At 32.2% G+C, this 21682-nt stretch overlaps 2 protein-coding genes across 30 annotated transcripts in view; one reads left to right on the top strand and one right to left on the bottom strand.

Moving 5' to 3' along the window:
* The window catches only part of LOC128172888 (leucine-rich repeat-containing protein 71-like), a 59378-nt gene extending 42913 nt beyond the window's left edge, over positions 1-16465 (top strand). For 9 of the 27 annotated variants that reach the window (XM_052838611.1, XM_052838601.1, XM_052838604.1 and 6 more), the window contains exons 13-20: positions 375-392; positions 3421-3471; positions 7932-7967; positions 10738-10770; positions 12878-12963; positions 14140-14248; positions 15169-15284; positions 15709-16465. In XM_052838611.1, coding sequence (XP_052694571.1) covers positions 375-392; positions 3421-3471; positions 7932-7967; positions 10738-10770; positions 12878-12963; positions 14140-14248; positions 15169-15284; positions 15709-15825 — 566 coding nt within the window. In that variant the 3' untranslated portion in view covers positions 15826-16465. The remainder of the gene's footprint in view (positions 1-374; positions 393-3420; positions 3472-7931; positions 7968-10737; positions 10771-12877; positions 12964-14139; positions 14249-15168; positions 15285-15708) is intronic. The other 18 variants (XM_052838626.1, XM_052838624.1, XM_052838602.1 and 15 more) reach the window with 17 other exon arrangements.
* Positions 16466-17401: 936 nt separating this feature from the next.
* The window catches only part of LOC128172887 (multidrug resistance-associated protein 1-like), a 47595-nt gene continuing 43314 nt past the window's right edge, over positions 17402-21682 (bottom strand). For all 3 annotated transcript variants that reach the window (XM_052838598.1, XM_052838599.1, XM_052838600.1), the window contains 4 exons: positions 20384-20542; positions 19316-19482; positions 18701-18895; positions 17402-17630 (listed from right to left, as the gene is read on the bottom strand). In XM_052838598.1, coding sequence (XP_052694558.1) covers positions 17516-17630; positions 18701-18895; positions 19316-19482; positions 20384-20542 — 636 coding nt within the window. In that variant the 3' untranslated portion in view covers positions 17402-17515. The remainder of the gene's footprint in view (positions 17631-18700; positions 18896-19315; positions 19483-20383; positions 20543-21682) is intronic.

Here is a 21682-nt window from a genome sequence, read left to right as displayed (position 1 = left end):
TAAGCTAATGCATTTGAAACTAATTTCTTTAGAAAACTATAGTTTATGGCTAAGAAAAGGTCATTTATAAATTATAAGTAATTCTTTTGTGTCTTTTATGGACCTTACTGTCTTTAAAAGTTAAAGCTTTTGTGTTGTCAGCCTCATTTAAGGAAAACATTTTGTGGGGAATTAATGGACCTATTTGTCTTAAATGTAGTAAGCCTCCTTAATAAGGGGAAACAACTCACTGTACCCCCTTATATACTTTATATTTAGATTTTTAAAAATTACACCGGAAGGGGGGGGGGGACATTTTTTGCCATTTTATTTCAGAACTTTATTAATTATAATGGATGAATCAATGCCAATAATTTTGAACATTATACCAACAGATACCAAGAGTGGAAAAGGTTATATATGGCTATTCTGTACTGTATTACCATATATCCATATGCATATCTCTGTAACCGCAATTATTATTTTTTTCCTTTTTATTTTTGGGGCTCTAAGGTTTCTGTTTGAGTTTCTATAATTATATACACCTAGTTTAGTACTTTAAGAAAAAAAAAAATAGATAATTATTAATCTTTTTTTTTATGCTAGAATATTTTTTCTTTGTAACATTTTTTTTCTCTGCAATTTTGTTGCAGGAGCTTAACTATTCATTAACATAAAGCGCTTTATTTCAGTATCAGAAACACAGAAAGTGAGGCTTTGTTTGTCTGATAATTCAGAGCTTGAAGCTTTTGATTTTACAAATATTTAAGGAGATTGAAGTAACTTTCATTCCATTTAGTGTAGAAGAGAGAAAGTACTTGTAATTTGCATGTATTTTTACAAGTAAATGTAACTTTTAAGAAGTCCACTATTGAACTCGCCCACAATTTGTTTATAAAGTTATAAATTAGGAATTATAATTTTGTTTGAAAAACAGCAATTTGTCAGAAAGTATAAAAAGTGATCTCTTGTCCGTTTCACCTTTTGAAATAGTAAATTCTATCTAGCCTTTGTTAAGAAGGCCAAAATAATTTATGCCGTTTTAAGCTGACCATGCCACTAAGTAAATTTCCCCCATGGGTACTTAACCATGTTTACATTATGCTGGTCTCTCCCGTTAATGCGTATTGCATTTTAGTCAGAGAAGTGTGTTAATGGACTTCTTTCTGATTTTGTCGATCTTGTTTTAATCAGAGGGAGGAACAGGCAGTAGGAAAGGTACCAGTATGATTGGACCCCCCAAGTAGATTCTCCCTACAGATTGTCGTCCTTTTTTTTGCTGCTCATTTGAACCATTTAGAACATTTCCTTTATAAAGCAGGATATATACATGTTTCATTCTGTTGTCAGGCATTTGGTTTTTCTGTGTCTTTTGCTACAGTTCTGGCTACAATTTACATGTGCTCATATATATATCAGATATTATTATACCCCCGCAAACGAAGTTTAGGGGGGTATATTGGTTTCACCCTGTCCGTCTGTCTGTCCGTCCGTCTGTCCGTCTATCTGTAGACGCAACTTTGTCCCCCCTATAGAATTTTTTATTACTGCATGGAACAGTTTGAAAATTTGTACATATGTTGAACACCATCTGAAGATGTGCACCTGCAATTTTTTTTAAGATCAGACAAAATTTAATGATTTTATGACAGTTTTCATTTTCCTCATTCTATATATTGTACACTAATGTTGAAAAGTAAGGGAGGTAATCCTTACAGATTTTATTAATTAATTAATAGAAAACACTCTAAAATATATTTATATAAATACATCCAGATGGAGTTTTTTGTCTTTATGTCTTAAATAAAAAAAAAAAATTTTTTATAAGTATTCTATCAACTGACAATGCAAAGTTTTTGTTTGTCAATGATAAATTCTTAGGAGCTAATAAGAACATCAAAGACAAGTGTGGCTGAATTCATTTGTCCCAAGGGAGCCATTATCTGAGCCATGGTTCAGATGGAGCATGTGTTTAGGGGAAATTGATAATCTGTAAAATGGGTGATGGTTTTGGGGCTATTTTAAAACTGTTTCATGTAAACCAAAAGGTCTATCATTATAAGGAAATAAATAATATAATTATTAATAAAGAAGTTAAACTATTTTTAGAGGTTGTTTAAATTTATTTGTCAAGTAAATTGATGATGTAAACCAAAAGGTCTATCATTATAAGGAAATAAATAATATAATTATTAATAAAGAAGTTAAACTATTTTTAGAGGTTGTTTAAATTTATTTGTCAAGTAAATTGATGAAGTGACCCTATTGGGCATTAATTTAAATGAAATTCAAAATTACTGATATGATTGTAGTGTTTTGGCAATTTTAAAATTGTTTGTAATATTAAATTTTCTTTTTTACATATTTTTACATAGTATGGTAATTATGGTAATGTTTGGGAGTTTATTAAATTTAACAAGTTCATCAAAGAAAATCATAGTCCTATGGGATCAATTTTCTGATATGGAGTTCCATTGTGCCATAGGAGAAAGTGAGGAAAATTTGAAACAACTAATTGCATCTGTCAAGACTCTTATTAGAAAGATATTGAAAGTTTTATCAACAGAAGAGCATTGCTTGGCTACCGGTATTTCTATTCACTGCAAAGGGAGGGGTTATTGTCATTTTGTTGGTTTTTCTTTAAATCAATTAAATTAAAAAAATATATCATCAAATACATACATTTGTAAATGTATTACTGTTATAGATATGTATTTACAGTGAAATTCTGACAATTTTGATTTTAATTTTTCTTTGTTAACTAATTTTTTTTTTTTTTTTACAATTCTAGAAATTTTTTTTTGTATGTGTTCCAAACCTTTATTATTCAATTCAATTATTTGTCCCATTTGAAATTAGCTTAGCTGGGGTATTAGTCCCATTAGGACAGTTCTAGTTTTTTTTTCCCTAATCATAAAGAATATCTCCTTCCTGTCTCATCCTTTAGGAAGGCATTGATCACTCTCTATGTGTTTGGGATGCAGTGTTTTGCTACAGTTTACATTGTATCAGATCTGTTTTACCTGCTCATTTGGAACATCTCCATGCTACATTAGACAACGTGTCAAGCTTTCTTTTATCTGTAAGATGTTGTGTTTTGGCTACATTATACATTTCATCTGACCTGAATTACTTGTTCATTTGGAACATCATAATTAGACAATGTGTCAAGCTTTGATTAATCTCTTGAGATGTTGTGATTGGCTACACTATCAGATCTAGCGCTCCATTCTTCATTGGTTCTACATTTTCTGATTTTAGTTTTTTTTAACCATCTTCAGGAATTTTTCATTACTGTATCATTAAATTCTGATTGTGAATTGTTATGCAGTGTGATGGGGAGCAGAAGGGGGTGGCTTGAGGGTGGGTAAGGTAACAAGAATAATTCAAAAGCCAAGAAAACATGAACTGTGTGGTATCATGATGTGTGTATGATTTTAGCAGTAGAGGAGGAATCGAGGAAAACTCAGCATCGCGGGTCGATATCTAAAGGTATTCGATGTACAATATCAGCACCTATACCTACAATTCTCTCTACCTGAGTCTGATCTACCCAGAAACCATCTCTCTTGATTGAAATATATTGGCATCTTTACACGGTGTTTCTACCTTCTTTTTTGCCCTCCATGATTTGCATTAGCTTTTCCTCAATTTCTATTATGTATGAATGCAAAACGTATTGGTAAAAACTTGTAGAAATATGGCTTAATGCCTGTCGCTTCCTCAATGCATATGATAGACTCTCTCTCTCTCTCTCTCTCTCTCTCTCTCTCTCTCTCTCTCCTCTATTTCTCTCTCTCTCTCTCTCTCTCTCTCTCTCTCTCTCTGGTTGTGTTTTAGAGATATTCATCATATAAACTAATGGTATTATTTATATTATTTCTATAAGTTATGATAATTTGATCTTTTTAAATACCAAAGTAGACATACATCCCAAAGCCCTTATACATTTCATATTTCACATGTATCTTTAATTAGAAAAGTGCAAATTTTTCCTTAAAAAGTTTTTGGTATATATAATGCAACCTTGTCCAGCAGGACAAATGTGCTTAACAGCTAAAGAAAAATTGCTATTTAGAATAAGAGTATCACACATGCAGTTACAATATATTTTATGAATTATAGATCATCATAGTATATTGGGAAGTCGCAATACTCTGTTATGACTCTATGGTATGAAATGGTCTGTATATTGTGATGTCACAATACTCTGTTATGACCCTATATGAAATGGTTTCTGGGAGTCACCTGGTAGCCTATATATTTGTATACACCACTTAATTTACACTTGTCGTCCACTTTCACTAAACTAGGTAATCTATTTATAGAAGATCAGTATGTGTAACAGCAGGGAAGGAGCTAAACAATATCTTATCAAAGTGGTAAAAATTCATTGGCAAGAGAGTATGAGCTTCAATAATTTCAGTTATCAGTGTAAAGTCAATAAAAAAGTGTTTATCTTTAGATTTTGTTTTAAATAGAAAAGAGCAAAAAGAGGGTTGGTTTAGAGATGGGTGGAATTTCTAGGATTTGATAAGTGTTTTTTTTTTTTTGCTGTTGTTGAATTTTTGTGATGTTTTGATCAATACTTGTAATGTAGATAAATATTTTTTGGTATGAACTTGTTAATATAAGGTAAATAATTTTGCTGAAATCTTAGCAATAGTAAATAAAATGATAAATGTGTGTTCTTGATATTATAATTCTTTTCTTCTGATATTTTCTTTTTTTAATATTTTGTGTTTTCGTTACATGTATCAAACGTATTAAGGTTAATTTAAACTAACGTGTGGCAACTTGAACCATGAAATATTTTAAAGTTGGTACTTCAACAAGAAAGGATGGGAGCTTACAAAATGATAGTTTCACAATATTACTTATTAATTAAAAAATTAATTAAATAAATATATAAATAAGTTATTCATCAATTAAAAAATGACAGTTTTACAAGATTTCTCACTCAGCTTTAGTCCTGCTTTCATTTTCCGTTTCTCCAATCAAACAACTTTTCCTTCTTTAATTCTGTTATCAAAGTCTCACAGCATAGAATACCCTGCTGCCTGTTGAATGTTTTTTTATAGTGTATAAATGGAATGATAATTATCTACCTCCATTATTTCATTATTGACTTCAAAGTCCCTTAGAAAGGTTCGATGATCTATTATTAAAATATTTAAACCTAAAGAATAAATCTGTCTTGAAATACAGGGAGATAATTAACTAAACGGAATTTTTAAGCTAGTATTGTATATAAATTTTTTCTATTTACTTAGTAGTTCACAATCTATAAATAGTTTACTTATAATTATTCAAATAAAAACTTGCAGGTTGTCGACTGTCTCATCTCTGATAAAAGTACACTAGTCTTTGATAAAGATACATAACCGAAGAGTAACGAGGATTCTACCCACTTTGCATAACCAGTAGAAATTAATCTTTATGCATGATCTTTAGCACTTGCATGCGCTTAGTTAGTGATATATATATGTATCCTATTATTAGTTGATCATAATATTGTATTATTCAGTAACAAGAAAAAAAAAATAAGAATGTGTTTAAGGAGACAGGATAGTCAACAAACTAACCATCACATCTACCTTAAGGAGACTGGATGGTCAACAAACTAACCATCACATATACCTTAAGGAGACTGGATGGTCAACAAACTAACCATCATATCTACCTTAAGGAGACTGGATGGTCAACTAACCATCAGATCTACCTAAAGGAGGTTGGATGGTCAACAAACTTACCATCAGATCTACCTTAAGGAGACTGGATGGTCAACAAACTAACCATCAGATCTACCTTAAGGAGGCTTGATGGTCAACAGACTAACCATCAGATCTACCTCCTGTTTCTAAAAATGATTTATGAACTATGTACTATTATTTAGTCAAGACCAATTTCGTTTTTGATCTTTAACTTTTGAATCTTTTGTTATAGCTTTAAATAGAGCTCTTTTCTTTTTGGAGATTTTATTTGGTCTAAAAATGGCCACGACCATCTGGCCCCTTTAAAGGGACTTAGACACGATTTGAGCTCAATTTTTTCATATATTTTTTTTCACTTTTAATGTCTAGAGTGGTCAATATGGATGTTTTAAATGCTTTATCAAAATTTGAAAGTCAAATATCGAGTTACAAGCGAGATACAAAGGTTAAAAGTCTTTGTTTTGTAAAAAAAAAAAGCTCGAGTCATTTTATTGTTTACATATGTCTTGTATTGGTAAAAGTTTCAATCTAATATTGCATTTTGTTGTTGGTAAAATTATTTTTGAACACATTGAATGAGTTTATCTTGTTTCCACAAGTTATTTTGTCAAAGAAATGGTAATTTCTTTACTTTACATAATTTGTAAACAAATATAAGACTCGAGCTTTGTTTACATAACAAAGACTTCTTCCCTATGTATCTCACTTGTAACATGACTTCCCAAATTCAAATAATGGGTAATCATTCAAAATACACAAGTAAACTATTTTATGCGTAAAAACCAAAAATAAATTTTTCATCTGAAATCGTGTCTAGAACCCTTTGATAGGGCTGGATTTTTATGGCTACATGTAACTATATTTAGTTATCCTCCTTGAGAAGAGATTTGCATAACAAATATGTAATCAGTTGCAAAATATTAAAGCTATAATGCATGGAGTTTTCCTTTACTGTCTGTAAACCAATTTTTATTCGTGGCTTCTTTATTTCACGATTAAGCCTTATCCAGACCTGTAATTTTATAAAAACTATAGACAAAGGTTTGGTTCGGGGTGAGAAATATTTTCGACCACAGGGATTTCGCTTACCTCGCGAAAATTTCTCGCAAGCAAATAAAAGTTGGTTTATAGTATTTAATAATTGTTTATTATTTAAAATGTCGGTGTGGATCTGATGTGTTATTTGTAGACAATTTGTAGACAATCCAGTCTGAGACACACGATTTGACCTTAAACTTTTCAGATTTTATTTTCCCATTTTCAATGTTTAAATTGATAAATATAGAAGTTTACAATGCTATGTCAAAATTGTATGGACAAATATAAAATTATAAGCAAGATACAGAGTTCATAAATCTTTGTTTTGTAAACAAAGCTCGAATATTGTCATTTTTTACATATGTGTTGTATTGGTGTAAGTTTCAATCCAATGCATCCTTCTTTTGCTGATAATAGACTAAGTATTTAAAATGATAATGAATTAGTTTAAATTGTTTTTTAGTTACGTGTCATTTTGTCTAAGAAATGATAATTCTCTATATTATATTTTTTGTAAACAACTATAAGACTCAAGCTTTGTTTACATAACAATCAATTCTTACCTCTGTATCTCGCTTGTCACTAGACGTAAACAATCAATATTTTCGTCAATCATTTAAAATGACCAGTAAACCATTTTATACATAAAAAAATAAATAAAATTTTTGATCTCAAATCGTGTCTAAGCCCCTATAACTCAACATCTGAAAATGAGAGGCGATATTGATGGACTGTGTATCATAATACATAGCAAGCAGTAACCTTTTGTAGTTTGTGTCTAAAGTAAATGAAAAAAATGGGGGGGAAAACATGAAAGGCATATTTTTGACTTAAATCATTTAAGAGTGAATGGTATTTGGGCCATATTACACTGTACACGGGTTGTAAGATATTACTAAGTCATTATAGGAATAACGTTATTGAAATAGACATGGCCTGGTCTGGTAATGTCGCAGGATTTCAAATTTCATCTTCCATTTTTATGTAATCGTATATCTATGAAATCATATTGCCATTGACTGATTCATTTTCATTACCATTCTATGTTTGAAGTTTAACTTCCATACATATGTGTTTTGTTAATTTAATAAACATGCTTCTGTGTGTGAATTATTCTAGCTAATCTCACTTTGTGTAGATCTCTATCACATGTTTGGCTAATTAGATTTTTTTTTGCATATTTATTACCTTTTTACACAGACAAAGGTGGGAACACTACGGGCCGAAGTTCTGGAGGTAAGTTATCGGGGTGGATCACAGATTTTATATGGGAGTAATAATAGAAACCGGTGGTGGATCAAACATTTTAAGAGGGAATTTTTTGAAAAACCAGTTGCGGATCAAACCTTTATCATGGTAACTATATTAGAGAATGGTGGCGGATCAAATATTTGATATGGGGATATAAAAAGAAACTGGGGGTAGATGACAGATTACATATACTAGAATGATTAGGGAAAACCAAAGATGAATCAAAACGATATCACGAAGTACACCAACGGCAAATAGATAAATTTCAATCCATGCAGACACTTTGAAATCTTGTTCTTGAATAATGTGTGTACAAAGTAATCATTCATATTTATTTAAACTCAATCTTACATTATTGGAATTTTATATTAGAGGACTGCGTTGTACATTGATATACTGTTATGATTTATTATTACATTAATTATTTGACTGCATGGATCGAAGTGCATGAAAATCGGTGTTAATAATGATAAAACAACAGTACTAGAACTTTAGATAGAGAAAATGCTCTGAGAGAGTTGTTGAACAAATAATGGTGTGAACGATTAGGGTATTAATCAATCCAAAGTTAGATAGGATTGGGCTACCCATCAATTTTTTTCCCAAAGATAGTGTATTTAGGGCTTATGTAAGAGAATATTGATATTATAATAGATACAGGTACACTGTTCATCTTTCAAGGGAAACAACCTTTGGTTATATGCAGTAGTAAAAATTAGCCCGTTCATCCATGATTTTGTTAAATTTGACCCAAAAGTTAATGCTCATATACCATTCTTAAAGGAATGAAATGGTGTCTCTTTAGAACTCTTTTCTGTCTAAATTTACCCAACATTGATCAATGAAATCTTGTGCATTGAATACTGTAAATTCCTTATTTTACGCGAGTACTTAGTTTTGCGATTCCGCTTTTTGTGTCAAATCGCGAGAATATGAATTCGCGAGCATTACTTTTTTGCTACATTAAATATAATTCAAATCTGCCTGAAAAATGAAAGTGAGATTTAGAATCTTAAAGTTTTACGCAAGTATTAAATTTTCGCGTTAAATAAGGTATCAACAGTACAAAAATTTAACAGTGTACCTTAAACGAGTATTACCTCCAGAAAACCCAAGAATTATTCCTTATACATACTAATTGCCATTGCCGTTAAATAACCCCAAGTACTTGTCTTCTTATCCAGTATGTTATGCACAGCGAAACTCGTTTACATCAAAATTAAAGGGGGACCATAGGGAAAAAAGAACTTTGGTAATGCCATAAGTTTGCTATATTTGTGTTCGGTATATTCGAGTTTTGCTGTACATCGTACCATGCAGATCTTATCAATCATCGTATCATATCTTTTACTCAGATTTCCTTTCATATCAATTCTGATCCTAAACATCTTTGTAGTTTACTGTAGTAGCTCTCAAGAATAGACATTTTTTTTAAAAGACTACGAATTAGTGTCGTCCATGTACAGTTTTTGCACGCATAGAGTGAAAATCATGTTTTGAGGAATTGCACTTGTCAAATAAGAAGACATACAATTGCAAGATTTGATGTATATTTTTATGCTACAGCCCCACGCTCTTTTTCGAAGCGTGTCATCACGTCTACTGTATCCGGTACAACTGCACAACGTCATCAATATCCGTAGTAAAAGCATGAATAGTCAAACGCTTTTATGGAATTAAAAAAAAAAAACTTTACAAAACTTTACCAAAAAACCCAAAGAAAAGCTTACAAAGAAACGCTTATAGAAAAGGGGGAAATACAAAAACCAAAGAAAAACTTGCAGAACAGGGGGCAATACAAAAATAAAAAGTTTACAGAAAAGGGAGCAATACAAAAAACAAAGAAAAACTTCCAGAAAAGGGGGAAATACTAAAACCAAAGAAAAACTTACAAAAAAACTAAGAAAAGCTTACAAAAATAAGGCCAATTTACTTTCGTTGATTGCAGAAAAAATAATGTATGTTTATCACGCTTTCCGTACTTTTATAAACTATTTAATTTGTGTATCTTTGGGATGATGGGTCAAACGAGACACATATTTCGTTAAAATGAATTTTTCAGAATATTTTTGTAACATATCATTGATAACTGTTTATAACATTATACTGTGTATTCGTATTATTTGTACCAGGGTCCAGCTGTTAATATAGATTAACATTTTCCAATGTCTTTATATGTGATAACACTACGAGTTAATATTGTAACGAATAGTCCAATATGTTTCATCGATGACCATTCTATGTTCAATCCTATAACTGCTGAAAATTATGTAGATACAATGTAACAAGGAATCATTCCTTGAATTTTATTAGGTCATCAAAAAAGGTCAAGCGTTAGTCAATCTATCATAAAGCCCTTCAGGTTTTTTGGGATTTGATCACCCCGACTTTTTGATCACTTTATAATGCTAAATTCTCTATCTACATTTCTACATTAAAAACTCCTGATTCCTTGAATAAAACATGTTTTAGATTAAAATTTACTGTACAAAATTTGATATCACCTCAAAATACTATAAAAAGGATTCCTTATTCTGAAATCAATGCTGTAAATCAATAGGTTATCACTTGTCCCAGCAGCTCTCGTGATGGGTTTAGCTGTTGCAAGCTGTAAACCATAGTTTTAGAAAGTACATGTAGCAACCACCAAGACTACAAGACTAGAAATCGGAAGATGTTTGCTTACTCCACTCAGCAGCCATGATGATTGTAAACTGCTGCAAACCTTAATCTTATTTTGTATTTTCCCTCTCAGCAGCCACTATGCGTTTGGTCACCTCTTTTGCCGGTAAAAATTGTAACAAGGTTATCTCCCTTTGACCCCCAGAACACGTCATGAATTAGAAATAAACTGACACAAGAAAACACGTTTATTTTAAGAGACCTGGATGGTCGTGGCCATTTTTAGACTATACTTATCTTCCTAAGAAAGAGAGCTCTAATTACAGATAAGGAAAACTATTCAAATTTCGAACCTCAAATACTTGGATTTTCTCTTTACTAAATGATAATTCATGCCTAAACAAATCATGTGTGAACCTTTAAGGGAGTTTTACTAATTAGTTATTGCTAACAAATTAAAAATTCTTTCTTTTTTGATAATAAAATTTTATCAATTGGGAGGAGGGGGCAATAAGATGGAAGGCAATTCCAAACAAACAATAGTTTGGACATATTAACATATGTTGTTTTCGGAAATTAGGGAGCAAGAAAAAAATGTGTATCTCTAATATCATTGGTTCAACAGTTCTGATTCGTGACGTGCAGCAGTGTTCATTTATTTTTATCCCATCCCGTTATTTTCCCCCTCTAACAAACCAAAAGTTTGGTTAAGACCAATCCATTTTCGTTGTCAAGCACGGCAGATATTTAGTTCCACTCTTTACTTGAACAGTTTGAAAAGGCCCTTACTTGTTAATTTAGTCCTTTATCTTTATGGATTTTAAAGAAGCAAGATAGCAAGCCATAATGTGAAAGATATATCCCCTTTAACAGAGTTAACGTAGAAAATAAATAATAATGACAATAGTAAAATCCATGGTAAAAAAGTATAGACATCATTGGATCAAGATGAAATACAGTACAATTACGTGAGCCCAAAAGCTACAGTTATTAACTGAGCATCTAATATGGATATGAAATACTTGCTATACTCCTAACTAGGACTTTTGTTTATAACTGACTTTTGCTGGCTGCCTACTGTTTAATCCTACCTTAATACTGTATGCTTACTAACTTGTCGCTGTTTTACTTCGTCTCGAGACTATTTGAAACACTACTGAAGCATGCCTTGGGATGTTGTGGCTTTCCTTGTACTGTGGAATCATTTACACGGTGACCATTTTACGTGGAATAAAAAGACTTTATTAAATAATAATGGACAAACACATTGATTTGTTGCCAAATGATATGTTTGGAAAAGATGTTAGATTGTTGAGTTTAACAAACATTTTTACCTGCTTTCCCACCCTGTAAAGTTTATTGATTCCACGGTATAAATGTGTAATGCTTAATTTAAGATACTTACTATAGTCATAACAGCCAATAGTTTTATTAATACATTTTATGTTGTTTTGTAATTGCTAGAATTAATGAAATACAGTTAATAAAACTCAAATTTAAAAGCCATAAACATACTTGCTAAGAAGAAAACAGAAGATTCATGAAATTTCATTCTTATCATTGTCAATCAAAGTATTTTAGATTAGATGATATTTTTTTTAAATATAGCTACACAAATTGATAAAATAAGTGTCAGGTTTGAAACTTTAGAAAAAAAGAAAAAAAAAAACAGTGCATGTTTTGTTTCAGATTTAATTGATCCTATATAGTTTTGCATGGTTATTGTAGCATTTAAAAATAGTTTGTTATCTAATATCTGTAATAAATTGAACAAGGCAAAAAATTTAAACTTGTTTATTCATTTCATTAAGTTTATAGAAAAGAATATATATATATATAAAAATGATGTTGAATAACATTTTTTTTAAAACGTTCTTCCAATTACTGCCATTCAGTTATCTTTCTTCATCTAAATTTATTGTGGTCAATTTTCGTGGATTGTAAATGTTTTATAAAGACAAGTATTTGTGCTTTAATTAAAAAAACATAAATGAACACAAAAATATTGCATTAGAAACAAAATCATAAATGTAATTCATAACTTGTTACGTGTGTTGTCATTGGGTGAAAGAACCTTGTGAAATCCACGAACATTTGACCACCATGAATTCCACTGATTTCGCGGTTTGTTGATTTTATCACCGTGATCTCCACTGATTTCGCGGTGTGTTTATTTAACCACCGTGAATTCCACTGATTTCGCGGTGTGTTGATTTAACCACCGTGATTTCCACTGATTTCTCGGTGTGTTGAACCCCGTTGGTTTATTACAGCATCGTTAGTGGCGGATACCAAGAATGCGGCCAAAGGGAAAACTAAAGGAAAGGACAAAGGGAAACCTTCACAGGCCGAACCAGAGGTCAGGGATCATCTAACAATTCATGGCTATAATGTCTTGTATGATTTAGAAATACCCTTACAGAGAACAATTTTGTAATGTCATGTATGATATGATAATAGAAGAATACGATTAGAGAGAGCTAAACGCCAATTACAAACACTTTTTGATTCTTTTTAAACGTAAATTGTTTTATGGAAAACGTTCACAATTTAACGTAACATAAAGCATGTGTTCATTATTAAACATGTATGTTATTTTCACTCTTTACATGTTTTTACATATTTTCATATAGTTTCATATAAAGCGTTTATTTCAATATTTGTAAAAACATAAAATCGTATATTTAGACAAATGCAATTTCACAGTTTTCAGAAAATTTAGAGTTATTTTATCCTCATTATGTTCATTAGACATATTGAAAAAAAAACGCTTTTTATGACACTGAATGAAAATATATAAAAACATGTAAATAGTGAAAATACATGTATGAGTGTGGCACATGCGTAATTAGAGTCTTGATTGTAAACACAATATCATTCACCTTGACTTGAAATGTTGACAAATAACATTTTATTCTTTAGTTTGTTATGAAGGCAAAGACACATGAATTTTTATCTATCAGTAGCTCAATAAGCCAAATATTTAAAAAAAATCTACCTCCTCTATACTTTATTTATAGAGAGAGGGAGAGAGAAGGTAGATTTTTTTTTATAATTGGCCTACTGAGTGACTAATTGATAAAAATTCAGGTGCCTGTGATGAAGGAAAGACAAGCAAAATGTGTTCTGTTTTAAATTTTAATTTTTTTCTTCTTTGTTCTATAGTTTTTCATTTAAATAAGATTAATATACATGAAAATAAAAACAGTAAAGGCCACCAAACCCTCTTTATAATTTACTTTTATGTACAATGAATTAAAAGTCTTTGTCCATATCAGTTTGCTATTTACCCGTATAAGACAAGAAGGATTAAATGTGCGGGTGTAAAATTGCTTTTGATTTATAAAGTTAGAATGTAATTGTTTTAGCAAGTATCCATTAGTTTATATATAAGCGGGGTTTTTAATGAAAGGATATGGCAATGATTCCCTACAAGAAAAAAAACGTAACAGGCAAACAACATTTTAAATACTATATATTTTAGAATACAGCGATCCTCTTGCCCAATATACACTGTACATTAACTTTATTCCAGGACATGGGTGACTCCTCCTTCATCAACCCTCTCACAGACGAGGCAGACTTCATTGAGGGTCAGCTATGGGTGCCCGGCAACAGACTCCTAATCAACCTGAACTTGTCTCGTAAGTCAATGAAGTAGTCAGTTAAACTCTTGATCAATTTGAACTTGTCTCGTAAGTCAGTGAACTAGTCAGTTAAACTCTTGATCAATTTGAACTTGTCTCGTAAGTCAATGAACTAGTCAGTTAAACTGTTGATCAATTTGAACTTGTTTTTGTAAGTCAGTAAGTCAATCATGATTCCCTATCAATTAGATATTGTCTGGCACATATACTTATTAAGTAATAACCAAGTCTATATGTCAAAATGTCTCCAGGATCATGAAGTCCTAGACTAACAGACTGGGTGGTCAACATATTAACTATCAGATCTACCTTATATCTCTGAAAGCGGTGTATTCAGCCATTCTCTATCATTTAGTAACAAAATCTATATGTTTTACCTTTTAAATTTGGGTATTTTACTATATTTTTATATGTCGCTCTTCTTCTTGAGGAGATCAAAACAGTAAAGAAAATGGCCGGGGCCATCGAGCTCTGTGCCTTAAAAATCACTTTGGTATATCCATTGTATTCGAGATATCAGTGTTCAGGATATCGAAGTTGAACTGTACATGTACAAGTCTATGAAATTATAAATATGAACTTGCCTAACTGGTTTATGTACCCTGGTCAATTAAAACTTGGCTCCTTATGTTCACATTGGAGGCATTTAATATTTATTAGTTTGATAAGATATCGGCGCTTTTGATTGGTCGAAACAATTTTTTGATACCTGCATCAATAAAATTTTGGCTGGATCTACTTTTCTCATCTGTTCTTATTTAACACTATTTATAGAACGGGAATTTCCAAAATAAACAAGCATTGATAAAATTTCCCGGTCATTTCTTTTTTTTTGATACGTCGATCAATAAAAAATTATTATCTTCATTTCTTAAAGCAATTTGTCTAGTCATGTTGACATTTGTTTGTACTTACAGGTAATCAGATCGGAGAGCAGGGCATGGCGGCCATTTTGAAAGCGATGCAATACCAGACGACTCTGTCTCTAGGAAGTAAATCAGGCGGGACCGGATTGATGCGGATCTGTGTGTTTGTAAGTTCTTAATATTGTGTTCTTGTGGAATCTTGTATTTTAAAATCAATGTAATTGTTTGAAGATAATTTTTAGTTTGTTATTATCATGGATACGGAAAGTGTTGTTTGTGATATTCACATCAAAAGATATAGTTTATTTATATTGAAGTTTCTTTTATAATGTTTCCATTTTGTTATAATTATGTTGAATTTTTATAGATGTTTTTAATCGTTTGATGTAATCTAGGAAAGTATTGATTTATTTCATTAATAAACACGCGTATAGTGTACGTGCATATATTGAAAAAATATATCTTTTGTAAAAAATTGTAATTTCAATGAAAAAAACCAAGATTACACCAGAGTGATTTTGACAAAAATGTGAATAATCGTGAATTATGAAAATAAAATGTACTACTTCCGTTATTCATCGTGTTTTGTAGAAAAACAAGATTTCCTCGGAGAGCGACATTGTCCGGAAGATCAATGATATAATGCTTCCAAAGGATCCGTTCTACAAGCCGCCGCCACAGACACCGGAAGTAGATTCTACGTCATAAAAGAATCCGAAAAAAACTCAACTGTGCTGACTGTAAATTATGAATTCAAAAATAGTTGTAATATTTTATGAGTATGAATGTGGAGAGTTATAAATATGTATTTTAAAGGGTCTTTTAAATATATTTTTATTTTGTAAATTGATTTTCTGTTCCCTTCCTTAATAAGCTGACTCAAAATTATGAAAGAAAAGATATTTGTTATAGGTCAATATTTTGGGCGTGAATGTTGTGTGTTGAGTCAATATTTTTACTTCATGAATCGTATGAATGATTGTAATTTGTTTATACGGGAGAGCATTGTTGTGAGTGGAGTACCGATTTATTTGTCGAGATGCGTTCCCCAGCATCGACTGTCCATTCAGAAATTTAAAGCGTGTGATACCGATATACGTCTTCTGTACACGTGTTCTTAATTGTACATACAGATTTATTTCATGGAGATTCAAAAAGTACTGATTTATTTTTTGCCGGGAGAAGTCTCCCAGAATCAACCGTCCATTCAAAACTCAGCCTGTGATACTGATGTTATGTACACGTGTTCTTTATTGTATGTTATAAATATACAAACATATTTATTAAATACATTGTTTTATTGTACTTTTTTATTGATTTGCTCTCAGTAAAACAAATTCAAAACTGAGTGCTATTCGTTATTTCTATTCATACAAAGTAGAGAGTTTTAATCTTAAACGTTGTGTATCGGAATACCTTGCAATGGAGTTTGTGTGATGAGTAATTTTATAGTTCATAAAGCTTAAATTCAAAAATTAAATACACATACAAAATAGACGAAAATATTTAATCTGTAATAAAACAGCAAAATTCCTTTGATTAGGTAATGATATTTGATACTGTGGCTTAATCGATGTTTGCGGACATCAGTTTTCGTTGATTCAATGATAATCACATTTTCAAGAATGATCGTATCAATAAAATGTTTATAAAGTTACACTTCAATAAACACTTGATTTTATGGATCAGCTCATAATGAATATGAGTCTATAGTACTCTACAGCAGCAACATGACAGGAACTAGGGGTGGTTCTACAATAGATGTCCTAGCACTTCTGTGACCAGTTTGACATGTCTTTGTCGGAGAAAATACTGTAAACGTATTATATTTGGGGCTGCACGACATTTAGCAGAAATTAGTTTTTTTAACAAGTTGGCGTGGATTTGAATTAGCGTATTCCTGAATGTGAATATCCTTGAATTTTTATGACATTTGGCGATGTATTTGATTTAGCGGAATACACATTTCGCCAAAAACACTAAAAAAAAGTACACAGCCAAATGTAGTAAGTTTACAGCACGTATTCAGGTCAATCTGCTCACACAGTCAAATATATAAGTGCATCCCGCTTTTATTTTGTACAAGTCAGATTGTGAATTTACAGTTAATGACAGTCTTTGTTTTTGATGTAAACAATTCATGGATAATTCCATATAAAGTGCCCCCCCCCCCCCCCAAAAAAAAAATAATGTTGCATTTCGACCAGAAAGATAAAAAGACTAAAATAAAGAGCATGATATGTACATGTATCATCGTAAGCAACGTATGTAGTGAAAACACAGGTTAATAGAAAAATCCGTTTATTGTAAAATAAAGATATAAATCTACAATAATACTGTGTATGTATATAAGTATGTAAGACTAAGCAAACAATGAGAGAGCCGGGAACACGGCGTGTTAGCTGACCAGGTTAGCGTCCTTTGCCATGGAGTAAAAGACGCCAGATTTATCGTCTAACAGTTTTTGTGGAGAATCAAATTCTACGATCAGACCTTTGTCCATGACCATTATCCTGAAAACGAAAGAGAAAGTAATGATAGGATAAGTTGTAGAAGGACCCTAAATAATTGTAATAAATACCCTCCAAAACAAGTTCCCTGTTGTTGTAAGTTACCTGTCTCTGTGAGTTGCATGTCTGACATAAGATACTGTAGTTACTACACAAACGACGTAATCGGCTAGTTACCTACCGTAACGAGTTGCTTTTTCTTTCCAGTAACAAGTCTTGGAAATTACCTTTAATTTTCAGTAACCTGCTGTTACCAATAAACTTATTTTCCATGAACGAGTTAAGGTATTAACACTCACTTGATTCTGTCAGGATGGGTTACCTGTAACTGTCGTAATTAGTTACCTGCATCAGTCAGTTACCTGTCGGTTATCAATTACTCAGCACTGTGTTAAGACTGTACACTTTGGACAGCAATGTACTCTCCATGAACTTGGTAGTTTAGAGTTACTTTTGTGATTACCTTTTTTTTTGCTTTAGTTACCTATCGTCATGAACTACCTGTCGTCATGAGTTACCTCTCGTAATTAGTTACCTGTCGTAAACCATGACTGCAATAAGCCTGTGACCTATAGACAGCACCGTACACTCCCTGAACTCTGCCTTGTAGAGTTACCTTGCGGTATATCTTTTTGATTAAGGTACCTGTTATAAAAAGTTACCTGTTGTAATAAGTTACTCCTTGTAATTACTTACCTGTCCTAATCAAGGATCGTATTAACCATGTAAGCTAAATACAGCACCATACACTCCCTGAACATTGTAGTTTAGAGGTACCTTTGGCAACACCTTTTTTGCTTTATTTACCTGTTGTAATGAGTTACCCCTCGGTATAAGTTACCTATTGTAATAAGTTACCCCTTATAATAAGTTACCTGTCGTAATCCCTGACTGTATTTAGCCTGTGAGCTAAAGACAGCACCATACTCTCCCTGAATTCTGTCGTGTAGAGTTACTTTTGGCATTACCTATTTTGTTTTTGTTACCAGTTGTAATGAGATATCCCTCGTAATTAGTTACCAGTTGTGATCAGTTACCTGTCTCGTCATGAGTTACCCCTTATAATAAGTTACCTGTCGTAATCCATGACTGTATTGAGCCTGTGAGCTATAGACAGCACGGTACACTCCCGGAACTCCGTCTTGATGGTTTTCTGAATCAGTTCGTCCGTCTCCACGTCTACGGCCGCCGTCGCCTCGTCGAGGATCAGTATCTTTGTCTTGTGGAGCAAGGTGCGCGCCAGACACACCAACTGTCGCTGTCCCACGCTGAAAAGGAGTGGAATAAGTAAAATTGTGGCTACTTCAGTGTAATTACATGTTATAGTTATAATCTGCGTTATGAATTAAGGTTGTGTCTTATGGAAGCTGTTGATAGTTTTATTGTTGCCCCCCCCCTCTCTTGTTTGTATTTTCGCCTTAAACGATTTTGCCCCGTCTGGGAGTTTAACCAGACAAAAATGTATTAAAATGAGATATTTCAGGACTTTTGAAATCCGCCTTATTCTAAATACAACCGTTAGCAAAGAAAGCATGATAGGCAAAAATAAAAGGGAAACAAACAATTCAAGTATATATATATTTCAACACATTACTGTATTCGCCCCCGTTTGATTTTTTTGCAAGTGTAGAAGGTTGAAATTTACAAAGGGCGAAAATAACCCTGTATACAGTATATTGATATCACACCTGAAATTCTGGCCTCCCTCGCCACACTCGTACTGGAGATTACCAACACAACTGTTGACAAAGTCCTTAAGGTGTGCCCTCTCTATGGCCGTCCACAGATCCTGATCCGAGAATCTCTGGAGCGGATCCAGGTTTGACCGGAGTGTTCCGGAAAATATCACAGGATCCTATGTATAAACATATATAACAAGTGCTCAGTGAACAGAAAATATCACAGGATCCTATGTATGAACATATACCACATAAAGCTATGTAGAAATATAGAAGAAGTACTCCGATGGATAATTATCTTAACTAAAGTAGAATGCTTACCTAATATGGACATAGATGAGATAGAATTGTGAACCTAGTTTTAGTAGGTAAGTTATCTTATTTTTATAAACAATATGGTTATCTAGTGTGATTTGCCTCAGGTACATTTTATATTAAAACTATATACTGGTATGTTAATATACTAACTTTAAATACTAACGCAGAATACTGATCTTACTTTGAATTCTATTTAAAATATATCATTTGAGTTTTAAATGTTATTTAACGTCTCCCTAAATAAAGTTATTTAATATTTTAAGGCAATTATCTTACTCGAGTTTTTACTTGACGTAGAATAGTAATCTTACATAAAGTTAGAAAGGTATTTATTTGAGGAAGAATAGTTTAACTTGAGGTCGATTCTTACTTAATGTAAAACAATTATTTTGTTTACTTACTTGATGTAGAAGACCGTAAAACAGGTAAGATCTTGATATTAAAGGTATATTTGTTTGCTTACTTGAAAAAGAGTAGTTATTTTGTTTACTTCCTTGACTAAAAAGTAGTTATCTAAGATCTTAAAAACTTAAGGTAGATTGTTTACTTACTTGAGGTAGAGAAGAATAGTTATTTTGTCTACTCACTTGAGTTAGAAAAGTTATCTAAGATCTTAAAAACGTAGATCTATTGTTTATTACTTGAGGTTGAATAGTTTTTTTTTGTACTTACTTGAGGTAAAATAACTTTCTAAAATCCTAAAAAGGATGATTGTCTACTTTCTTGAGGTAGAGTAGAATAGTTATTGTGTCTACTTACTTGAGGTAGTATGGTTATTTTAGACCTGAGGTCGTGGAGTCCCATTGATGAAATCGATACATCATCGATCTCGATTTTCCCGCCCGCGGGCTCAACGATGCGGAACATGGCCAGCGTCACGGATGATTTCCCGGCACCAGTCCTTCCAACAATGCCTATCTAGAAAGAGAGAATGAAACACGTGGAATACTGTAAAAGTACTATATTTAGCGTGTACGATATTTGGCGGAATATGATTGTTCAACAGGCTAGCGTGGATTTGATTTAGCGCATTTCTGAGTGTACCTATTAACGTACTTATATATTTTTTTTAGATTTGGCGATGTACTTGATTTAGCGGACGGCATTTTCAGCCAAATACGCTAAAAAGAATACACAGCCAAATGTAATACCTTTACAGTATTCTTTTATATGCATGGGTGTATTTACATGCATATTTTGCGATATTTTAGGTGACAAGATAGTGTAAAGAGCATTTTCATAAGAGAAAAAATAATTAAAACTATTTAAAAAAATTCAAATGAGAGCATATTTAGTTTAATATGTTTTTGCTTTTTTGTTTTAACTCTTTTAAAAGTACATATTTGTACTGATAAAAAAATTCTTTAGTATGTCTTTTCTTCTTTTTTAATTTTCATTATCTAAAATTAGGTCAGTAATCTTGCTTTTAATCAACTATGTAAGTATTAACGTAAATAACTTTCTTATTCTCTCTCTGATAGTTGACATCGCCCTTTCTTACCTTCCCGCCTTTAAAGTATTTAAATCAACCTATCCTACCCGTTCTTCCCGTAATATGTCGCATTGATCTATCGTACCCTTATCATCGATATCAAAAGTGTCTTCGACCTATCTAACGTTTCCACCAAAGGATATTTTTTCGACCTATCTAGCCTGTTCTTCCATGATATGTACCTTTTCATTTTGAGTTTTCACACCGTTCTATCCTGCCTTTTTTCTTTAACCTTTCTGAAATTTTCTTCTCCTAAGAGCTCACATTCATCTGTATTATACATTTTTTCTCTGAGATTTCACTTCGATATTCCCAACCTTTTTTACCCCTGCTATTTCACATCGACCTATCTCCCCTTTTCTCTCTCCCCCCCCCCCCCTTGACCTATCTTAACCTTGTCTATCCCTGAGATTTCAAAGCCTATTATATCTTCCCCCTGAGATCTCACATTGACATATCTCATCCCCCCTTGAGATCTAACACTAACCTATTTCACCCTCCCCTTGATATCTCACATCGACTAAGATTACTTTTATCCAACTATTATCGCAGATCGAATTCTCTGA

This window comes from Crassostrea angulata, chromosome 2 (assembly GCF_025612915.1).
Source record: "Crassostrea angulata isolate pt1a10 chromosome 2, ASM2561291v2, whole genome shotgun sequence".
Taxonomy (NCBI): Eukaryota; Metazoa; Mollusca; class Bivalvia; order Ostreida; family Ostreidae; genus Magallana; species Magallana angulata.
This window is presented reverse-complemented; position numbering and strand designations above follow the sequence as displayed.